General features: G+C 44.1%; 1 protein-coding gene and 1 long non-coding RNA gene across 5 annotated transcripts in view; one reads left to right on the top strand and one right to left on the bottom strand.

Moving 5' to 3' along the window:
* The window catches only part of LOC309521568, a 503597-nt gene that overhangs the window by 248214 nt on the left and 244728 nt on the right, over window positions 1-10655 (bottom strand). The window lies entirely within an intron of this gene.
* The window catches only part of ADGRD1 (adhesion G protein-coupled receptor D1), a 304658-nt gene that overhangs the window by 138110 nt on the left and 155893 nt on the right, over window positions 1-10655 (top strand). For all 3 annotated transcript variants that reach the window (XM_082204127.1, XM_082204128.1, XM_082204129.1), the window contains one exon: window positions 6685-6758. In XM_082204127.1, coding sequence (XP_082060253.1) covers window positions 6685-6758 — 74 coding nt within the window. The remainder of the gene's footprint in view (window positions 1-6684; window positions 6759-10655) is intronic.

Below are 10655 nucleotides of genomic sequence, written 5' to 3'. Positions count from 1 at the left end.
ATCTATCTCTATCTATCTCTAACTATCATCTATCATCTATATCTATCTATCTATCATCTATCTATCTATCTATCTATCTATCTATCTATCTATCATCTATCATCTATCTATCTATCATCTATCTATCTATCAATCATCTATCTATCTATCTATCTATCTATCATCTCTCTCTCTCTCTCTCTCTCTCTCTCTCTATCTCTATCTCTATCTATCTATCTATTATCTATCTATCTATCTATCTATCTATCTATCTATCTATCATCTATCTATCATCTATCTATCTATCAATCATCTATCTATCTATCTATCTATCTATCTATCTATCTATCTATTATCTATCTATCATCTATCTATCTATCTATCTATCTATCTATCTATCTATCTATCATCTATCTATCTCTATCTCTATCTATCTATCTATCTATCTATCATCTATCTATCTATCATCTATCTATCTATCTATCATCTATCATCTATCATCTATCATCTATCATCTATCATCTATCTATCTATCTATCTATCTATCTATCATCATCTATCTATCATCTATCTTTATGTATGCGTATTCATGATTGAAATGGTGCAGTAATGTTGGAGTGCCCTGCACTAGTGAATCATCTGAGGACCGAGAAGCAAAACCAGAGATCTGTTAATGTGCAGCAAAATTCTTCCAGCGTGTCAATGTCTTAGGAGCTGTTTCTGCTGGCCAGAAGCCTCATAGCACTTCCACCTCTCCTTCCAGCAAGCCCAAACCCAGTTCCAAACTGCTTCTTGCATTGCTTCAATCACAGACAGGAACACTGGCTCCTGAATGTCTGTCAGCCTGTCAGGTAGGAAGCCTTGAGGCTACACATAAACTAATCCATTCACACATCCTTAAAACGATGCTTTAAATCTATATTGACTCTAGAACCTGCTGTCAATAAGGGTGTGTTTGAGACACATTTGAACACTCCGCCCTTAAGTGGGTTATCCATGACTTTCCCTCCTGCCCCAGGTGAATGAAGAAGGAAGTGGCGATGAGATATTGGGAAACACCTGTCCCCAACATTATTGGGCAGGTGTGCATATACCCCTCCCCAAATTATGGGGCCACTTACACCTGTTTCCAAATGGACAAACTGTAGGGTAATGCAGAATCAATGTGCAACGAACTTTTTTTTTTAAATGAAGCTAGTTTCTCAAGAAACACACACACACACACACAGAGAGAGAGAGAGAGAGAGAGAGAGAAATGTGATGGATCTAGACTGTGTGTCTCTGTTTTCTAGAATAAATTGTAGTGTCTCTGCAGGATCTCACCCTTCCCCCAAAAAGGTATTTTTTGCTCAAGAGTGGAGCAGAAAATAATAAGGAAAAAACAGTTGTGTAGCAAAAGGGGGAAAGTCTGTGTCCTAGCAAGAAAGGAGGCTTTTTCTTGTTCAAAGGAGGCGTACAAAAATGGAAGTCCATATTCCCATCCTGCTTTTATGAACATCCCTTCTGAGCTTGGAAATGGTCACAGAGACTTCTGTTCTGCATGTTCTGCACCAGCAATTTGTTCTTCCTTTGTAGCCAGCTAGATGGCTCTGTTTATCAATGCATGAAGCCCTATGATCCTGTATGCTTCAGGATATACGCTTCGCAGAGCACCCTCGGCACTTTGACTGTCACCTTCTAACCTCTTTGCTTGTGCTTCGTATGACTTACGACAAACAAGCTTATATGATAGTAGAGGACTGAATTGCATGAGGAGCAGGACTCACTGGATGTTCTACATTGCTGGAGGGCACCATAATGGACCACAAGGAAGGAATTGGGCACCTGAATGCTCCTTGCATTAAAAAGAAAAGAAAACTGCTGCACAAAAAAACTGTTATTGTTTCTCCTAAGCATGCTTCCCCTGACCAAAAGTCTGCTCCAGCACACTCTTTTTTATGTTCTTAACGTCTCATGTACAGATGAATCTATCCTACAGTGGTGTGTGTGTGTGTGTGTGTGTGAGAGAGAGAGAGAGAGAGAGATTTGGTGCCATTTACATAGCCAACTTATAGTACAATATGAGCTAAATTAGATTCCCCATCTTTCTTATCTATCCATGTTAGTTTGCAGAGGGAGCTTGTAATAATTGGACCAAAATGCAACAAATTCAAGCATGTGGAAGTTTGCACATATTTAAGTTACCCCTTAAAAAGCGGAGACATCACCTTGCCAACAAAGGTCTGTATAGTTAAAGCTATGGTTTTCCCAGTAGTGATGTATGGAAGTGAGAGCTGGACCATAAAGAAGGCTGATTGCCGAAGAATTGATGCTTTTGAATTCTGGTGCTGGAGGAGACTCTTGAGAGTCCCATGGACTGCAAGAAGATCAAACCTATCCATTCTGAAGGAAATCAGCCCTGAGTGCTCACTGGAAGGACAGATCGTGAAGCTGAGGCTCCAATACTTTGGCCACCTCATGAGAAGAGAAGGCTCCCTGGAAAAGGCTTGCTAGAGAGGTTAAAAGCAACAAAAAAGGCTTTTATGGGTATGTTCGTAGCAAAAGGAAGAACAAAGAAACTGTGGGGTCACTCAGAGGAGAAGATGGTGAAATGCAAACAGGGGACACAGAAAGGGCTGAACTACTCAATGCCTTCTTTGCCTCAGTCTTCTCCGATAAAGAAAACAATGCCCGACCTGAAGAATTTGGAGCAAATGATTCAGCAAAGGAAACACAGCCCAGAATAACTAAGGAGATAGTACAAGAATATTTGGCTAGTTTAGATGTATTCAAGTCTCCAGGGCCAGATGAACTGCATCCAAGAGTATTAAAAGAACTGGCAGATGTGATCTCAGAACCACTGGCAGTCATCTTTGAGAATTCCTGGAGAACAGGCGAAGTCCCGGCAGACTGGAGGAGGGCAAATGTTGTCCCTATTTTCAAAAAGGGGAAAAGAGAGGACCCAAATAATTACCGCCCAGTCAGTCTGACATCAATACCAGGGAAGATTCTGGAGCAGATCATTAAGCAAACAGTCTGTGAGCACCTAGAAAGGAATGCTGTGATCACCAATAGTCAGCATGGATTTCTGAAAAATAAGTCATGTCAGACTAACCTGATCTCGTTTTTTGACAGAATTACAAGCCTGGTAGATGAAGGGAACGCAGTGGATGTAGCCTACCTTGATTTCAGCAAGGCATTTGACAAGGTGCCCCATGATATTCTTGTAAAGAAGCTGGTAAAATGTGGTCTTGACTATGCTACCACTCAGTGGATTTGTAACTGGCTGACTGACCGAACCCAAAGGGTGCTCATCAATGGTTCCTCTTCATCCTGGAGAAGAGTGACTAGTGGGGTGCCACAGGGTTCTGTCTTGGGCCCGGTCTTATTCAACATCTTTATCAACGACTTGGATGATGGACTCAAGGGCATCCTGATCAAATTTGCAGATGACACCAAACTGGGAGGGGTGGCTAACACCCCAGAGGACAGGATCACACTTCAAAACGACCTTGACAGATTAGAGAATTGGGCAAAAACAAACAAGATGAATTTTAACAGGGAGAAATGTAAAGTATTGCACTTGGGCAAAAAAAATGAGAGGCACAAATACAAGATGGGTGACACCTGGCTTGAGAGCAGTACATGTGAAAAGGATCTAGGAGTCTTGGTTGACCACAAACTTGACATGAGCCAACAGTGTGACGCGGCAGCTAAAAAAGCCAATGCAATTCTGGGCTGCATCAATAGGAGTATAGCATCTAGATCAAGGGAAGTAATAGTGCCACTGTATTCTGCTCTGGTCAGACCACACCTGGAGTACTGTGTCCAGTTCTGGGCACCACAATTCAAGAGGGACACTGACAAACTGGAACGTGTCCAGAGGAGGGCAACCAAAATGGTCAAAGGCCTGGAAACGATGCCTTATGAGGAACGGCTAAGGGAGCTGGGCATGTTTAGCCTGCAGAAGAGGAGGTTAAGGGGTGATATGATAGCCATGTTCAAATATATAAAAGGATGTCACATAGAGGAGGGAGAAAGGTTGTTTTCTGCTGCTCCAGAGAAGCGGACACGGAGCAATGGATCCAAACTACAAGAAAGAAGATTCCACCTAAACATTAGGAAGAACTTCCTGACAGTAAGAGCTGTTCGACAGTGGAATTTGCTGCCAAGGAGTGTGGTGGAGTCTCCTACTTTGGAGGTCTTTAAGCAGAGGCTTGACAACCATATGTCAGGAGTGCTCTGATGGTGTTTCCTGCTTGGCAGGGGGTTGGACTCGATGGCCCTTGTGGTCTCTTCCAACTCTATGATTCTATGATTCTATGATTCTATGATTCTATGATTCTATGATTCTATGATTCTATGATTCTATGAAAAGACCCCGATGTTGGGAAAGACATCAAGGAGAAGGGGATGACAGAGGACGAAATGGTTGGACAGTGTTCTCGAAGCTACCAACATGAGTCTGAACAAACTGCGGGAGACAGTGGAAGACAGAAGTGCCTGGCGTGCTCTGGTCCAGGGGGTCACGAAGAGTTGGACACGACTAAACGACTAAACAACAACAACAAGTTACCCCAAAGGAGGCTATAGTCAGAAATAACAGCAACATCTCTCTAATCATCAATATAGGCTTAAAATGAAACAACTCTCCACTTACGAATTTGTGTGTCGTTCTAGTTGGAAGGGGCTAAACTGACTGAGGGATGCCTTTATGGCCGAACATTGGTTTGTTTTCCCATGAAAAAAGGTTTGACTCCTTGAGGTCTGCCAAGGACTTTCATTTAGAGGGGTTGAAAGTGCAGCTGCATTCCTTTGCTTTGCAAAAACAATTTTGCTACGATACATAATGAAAAATACAGCCCACCTGATCTTGGTTATGTTCTTTCCAGATTCTTGTTTTGAAATTAAAGAGTTATTTGGAATGGTTATGTAATCATGCAATTATTGCTGTACTTCTGTATCAAATCACTTTTTTTTAAAAAAAAGAGCTAAGTTAAATAAATGGAATTCTCCTAAAGTGCTTTTCCTCCAGTAGATTGCAGACACAATATGTGTAAATTTATATCGATTGCTATACTTAAGAGAACATGATATCAGGCTCTGTCTCATGGCTAATGTTCTTGTACAAAGAAAAAACGAAGATTCCAACTGAGAAAATTTTGGGGAAATGTTAAATTTAGAAGTGTTTGAGCGATGCAGGATGGATTGCTCACTGGGAGCCAGGGAAAGCATGATCTTTGAGAACAACATCTGAAACAATTGTGTACGGGGGAGGAATCCACTCAGTCCACTTTTTGAAACAGATTGGCTTGATTTCATGTTCCAGAACTTCTTTGCAGATCAAAATAAAACCGTTTATGCAGCTCTCCCATTTTTGCAGTGTAGTTTTGGTCCCATAACTACATAAAATATTTTACATTTTGCACATAAATGCATATGTAAATGCATATTGTATATTTTTTTACAAATGTGCTTTTAAGGAGAAAATTGCCTTGAAATGCATTGAAAAATGTGTGCTTAAATAAATGTTTTAATCTGTTTTCCCCCAGTATAACCGCACAAGATGTCCCATGCAATAAACATACCCCTGCCCCTCATGACAACAAGATACAGAGATCAGACAAATATATCCCACCACAAGTGAATGTGCATTGCCTGAATTTGCATGTTGGCCACTCACTGCTTCCATAGTGGGCAACGATTGTGGCCCATCATGCTCCAGCGTCACCCGTGGCAGCCAGAGCACATTCATTCACTGGCCATTGGTGGGGGAATTCCCCTTGGCCGGCGTGATTGAGGGGCTGTCTTCCCACCAAAGAGGGCAGCTTCCAACAGGCCAATCAAAGGCTCTGCTTGGAAGGAGTGCCTCGCTGAATGGCTGGGCATAATAGGTAGCTACCTTCTATTGAGTCAGACCCATTGTTCTATCCATCTTGGAATATCTGGCCATCAACTGGCTCAGTAAAGTCTATTCCAGACATGTCCAACCGGTCAACCGTGATCTACAGGTGGTTGATCGTGGTCGATCGTGGGATCCTTATTGATCATGGGATTAATTGAATTGGGCAATTAATCTATCTGCCTCCCGCTCCCCTTGCTCTGTGTCACGTGGGCAGTCGTTTGGCGTCTGCTGCTGGTGATTGGGGATGCGATAGTTGGCTTTAGGGATGCGTGACTTTCTAAGCAGTGTTATGGCGAGCAAGTTATGGCATCTCCCCTTAAAAGAAGCTCAACAATTCTGGGCAATCCTCCCCCCCCCAAAAAAAAGCTCAACAAACAACTCTGGGAATCCTCCCCTTCCACCCACCCACCCACCCCACACACACTCCTCCTCCCTCCAATGACAATGGGTAGGTCACCGCCAGTTTTTTTTTTAATACTGGGAATAGAGCACAGCCTCTTGGGAGTTGGACGTGCCTGGTCTATTCCAACTGGAAGCAGTTCTTGGGGGTTTCAGCCAAGGGCCATCTCCAGCCTTACCTGGAGATACTGAAAGTTGAAACTGGGACCTTGTGCATGAAAAACAGATGCTGTTCCACTATGCCATGTCCCTCCTTTGAGCATCCCAATGCAAGTCAGTCCCTTGGGTTGACTTTGGATGCCATCCAAAGTCTCCAAAAGGAACTTTTTGGGGCGCCAGCCAACATCTTGCCTCTACCCATGGTAGACTCCAGTGTGTCCTGGTTATCTTTTTGTTTACATGTCTTCTTTCTTTCCTTTCAGACTGCTCCCCAATACAGCCAAGTCATGAACGAAAGCAACCAAGTGAACTTTTACTGTGCCTTTTTGGATTACAGGTGCGTGACGTAGTTCTGTATTTGATCAGAGGACTGAGTCCTTTAAATAATAATAAAAAATGGCTACAGTACCAGAGAATTACTTTGCCCCACCCTCCCCTCCGTGTTAGGTTCATGGGAACAGTCAAAACAATGAAATCATGGGCAATAAAATGAAGACGGATTACTCGCCCCATTACTAAACTAAGTAAAGGGATTTCTTACTCACATCTGGATTTTAAAAAAGGGAAGCTGGAGCACATTTCTGAACGATAAAGCCCACCATATGGATTAGAATGCTAATCATCCTTTGGAACAGTTCTCCAGAATCCGTTCCCACATTGAGATTGAAATTCAGGACAAAACTGATCATGTTTTCAGAAGGCCAGCCATTGTTGTTCAAGGGAAGCTGTGCAAGCTACATCTCTCCCCCCCCCCCAGCCTAAAGAAAGTTCTTTTAGCTTGATTGACAAGTTATCCCCTTCCTGTGAATTTTTTTCCTCCTTTCGGTGCCACTCAAAATGTAGCTAAAGGGTGGCTAAAATTTTAAATCGTTGTAGCCCTGTGACCTGCTAGTAAAGAGTGGGTAATAAATGAGATGGGCATGATGACAATGAAGGATAATACAGGATAATAGAGCAACAAATGATGGAAGTCTTCAGTTTGAATAACACTGCTAAGATAATTTTATTCTGTTTATTATTTTTAAAGCCAGTTTTATTGCTGTTTTAATTGCATATGTTATACCAGTTTATGTAAACTGCTTAGATACAGTATGTTTGATAAAGCAATACAATCTGGAATAGTAGTAGTAGTAGTAGTAGTAATAGTAGTAGTAGTAGCAGTAATAATAATGATAAATAATAATTAATAAACCACCATACATGGCCTTAGGCAGGCCATTTTCTATCCATCTCAGTCTTCTCCTGCTTTCTGCAATACAGTGGTGCCTCGCAAGACGAAAAGAATTCGTTCCGCGAGTTTCTTCGTCTTGCGATGTTTTTCATCTTGCGAAGCACGGTCCGTCGCAACTGCGCCTCTTCAAGCGGCTTTAAAAAAAAACGCAAGACGTTTTCGTCTTGCGAAGCAAGCCCATAGGGAAATTCGTCTAGCGAAGCAACGCAAAACCGAAAAACCCTTTCGTCTAGCGGGTTTTTCGTCTTGCGAGGCGTTCGTCTTGCGGGGCACCACTGTATGGGGAGATAATGCAATTTGCTTAATAAGGTTGTTGTAAGCAGGGGAGGAGGAAGGGGGGACCGGTGGGAGCGGGCCACCCCAGGTGTCACCACTGAGGGTGGTGACAAAATGCCAGGTGGCACTCACCACAAGGCCTGCAGCATGCCTGAGCCACGCATCTCTCCCGGGAGTGACACATTGGCATGGGCGCCCGCAGGCTCCGTGCTGCCCCAAACAGTCCGTCCGCTGCCTCCCCCTCAGCTGTAGGGCAGCTGAGTGGGAGGAGGCAGGCAGACTCCTCGGAGGCCCCACAGAGCATCCTGCCCTGGCTGGCCCCACCCCCGCAGGCAGCTGGCCCCGCTCCCGGGCACAGGGCACGCGTGCCACCCCAGGCGCCCGATCAACTTGCTCCGCCACTGGTTGTAAGTAAGGGTTGCAGTTACATCATGCAGGTGTAGCACTTTGCATAACTGAAAGCTTGATACAAAAGGAAGTATTATTAACATTATCATTGTCACATTTCCCTGGAGTGTATCTTGGCCGGACTGGCTCCAGGTCTGAGGTGCTCGGGCCTTGCCAAAAGGCTTACCTGGCTGTGGTTGCAGCACTCCAAGCTACTGCTGGGTTACCCTTTACATTTCCCACAGTGCCCCAGAAAGCTGCTAGCTAAGCGTAGTCACCCCAGCCCATATGTGTCTACTCAACCACTTAGATCTGTGGGGCAGGCACTTTTACAAGTGCCACAAAATGTTCGTTCTGCACTTGGAAGAAACCGTTCTTCCACTGTGGCAGCACCTACACTTTGGAACTCCATGCCTATCGATATTAGGCAGGTGCCTTCTCTACACTGTTTTCAGTGCCTGCTAAAAACTTTTTTGGTTCTAGCAAGCCTACCCAGGCATGTAATTTTAGACCATAATTTTGACCCTTGATATGGTTGGTCATTTAAAAAGGATGATCTTATATTTTCCAATGTAACTTGTTTTTAACAGTGGTTGTTGTTGCTGCTGCTATTAGTAATTTAAATTTAATATTTTAGATTGTCTGTTGGAAACTGCTTAGAGGTCTTTTGTTTTAGTAAGCGGTATATTAATTTTGTTAAACAAATAAGTGGTGGGAAATTAAAAGGGTGGCCAACCAGTTGCCTCTCACAGCTCGTGGGGGATAAGGCTGTCCCACCCCTTACTGTTGGAGACAGTATTCCTCTCAATGCCAATTCCTAGGTTCTTTTGGCCAGTCGTTCAGCAGCTGATTGCATTACACCCGGAGAGCAATCCTTCAACAACAGTGGTGCACAATTAGTTCAATTGTTAATTTGCATATTCAGTCCTCAGCAAAGAGTCACATATGTGTGCCATTAGCATAGCATATGGCAGATGCTGAGCTTTGTTTTTTGCAATACTTTAAGGGGGCTGATATACACAATCAAGAAAGCTTTCTTTTTACCCCAGAGTTGGCTTCCTGACAGCAGGGCCTGCTTATGTACAGTGGGAATTGCAGCATGTTTGAGCTGCACCTTCACGCCAGTGGATTGTTGCTGACTCCCTCTTTACTGTGATATAAAGGCACACAGTACAGTGGTACCTCGGGTTACAGATGCTTCAGGATCAGGTGTGCAGCCTGGGAGTCATTTTGGACTCACAGCTGTCCATGGAGGTGCAGGTCAATTCTGTGTCCAGGGCAGCTGTCTACCAGCTCCATCTGGTATGCAGGCTGAGACCCTACCTGCCAGCAGACTGTCTTGCCAGAGTGGTGCATGCTCTAGTTATCTCTCGCTTGGATTACTGCAATGTGCTCTACGTGGGGCTACCTTTGAAGGTGACCCGGAAACTACAGTTAATTCAGAATGCGGCAGCTAGACTGGTGACTGGGAGCAGCCGCCGAGACCACATAAAGACCTACACTGGCGCCCAGTACGTTTCCGAGCACAATTCAAAGTGTTGGTGCTGATCTTTAAAGCCCTAAATGACCTTGGCCCAGTATACCTGAAGGAACGTTTCCACCCCCATCGTTCTGCCTGGACACTGAAGTCCAGAGCCGAGGGCCTTCTGGTGGTTCCCTCACTGCAAGAAGCCAAGTTACAAGGAACCAGGCAGAGGGCCTTCTCGGTAGTGGCACCCGCCCTGTGGAACTCCCTCCCACCAGATGTCAAAGAGAAGAACAAATACCAGACTTTTAGACGACATCTGAAGGCAGCCCTGTTTAGGGACTCTTTTAATGTTTAACAGACCACTGTATTTTAATACTTTGTTGGAAGCCGCCCAGGGAGGCTGGGGAGACCCAGCCAGATGGGTGGGGTATAAATAATATATTATTATTATTATTATTATTATTATTATTATTATTATTATTATTACAGACGCTTCAGGTTACAGACTCCACTAACCCAGAAATATTACCACGGGTTAAGAACTTTGCTTCAGGATGAGAACAGAAATCGTGCTCTGGTGGCGCGGCGGCAGCGGGAGGCCCCATTAGCTAAAGTGGTGCTTCAGGTTAAGAGCAGTTTCAGGTTAAGAACAGACCTCCAGAACGAATTAAGTTCTTAACCCGAGGTACCACTGTACAGCTGCCTTCATGAAGCTAAGCCAAATTTGTTCTCTGCTTCAATGGGAGGCCACTTGGGAACCAAGTATCAGGTGATGGGAAAGACCCCACTCTTCCCGAGACCTTGAAGAGCTGCTGCCAGTCGGAGTAGACATTAGTGGTCCAGATGGGCCAAGAATTTGGCCTGGCATAGGA

Source organism: Podarcis vaucheri (genome assembly GCF_965113315.1).
Source record: "Podarcis vaucheri genome assembly, chromosome: 16".
In the NCBI taxonomy this organism is placed as follows: domain Eukaryota; kingdom Metazoa; phylum Chordata; class Lepidosauria; order Squamata; family Lacertidae; genus Podarcis; species Podarcis vaucheri.
Note: the sequence above shows the minus strand (reverse complement) of the source record. Positions and strands in the feature narration are given on the sequence as shown.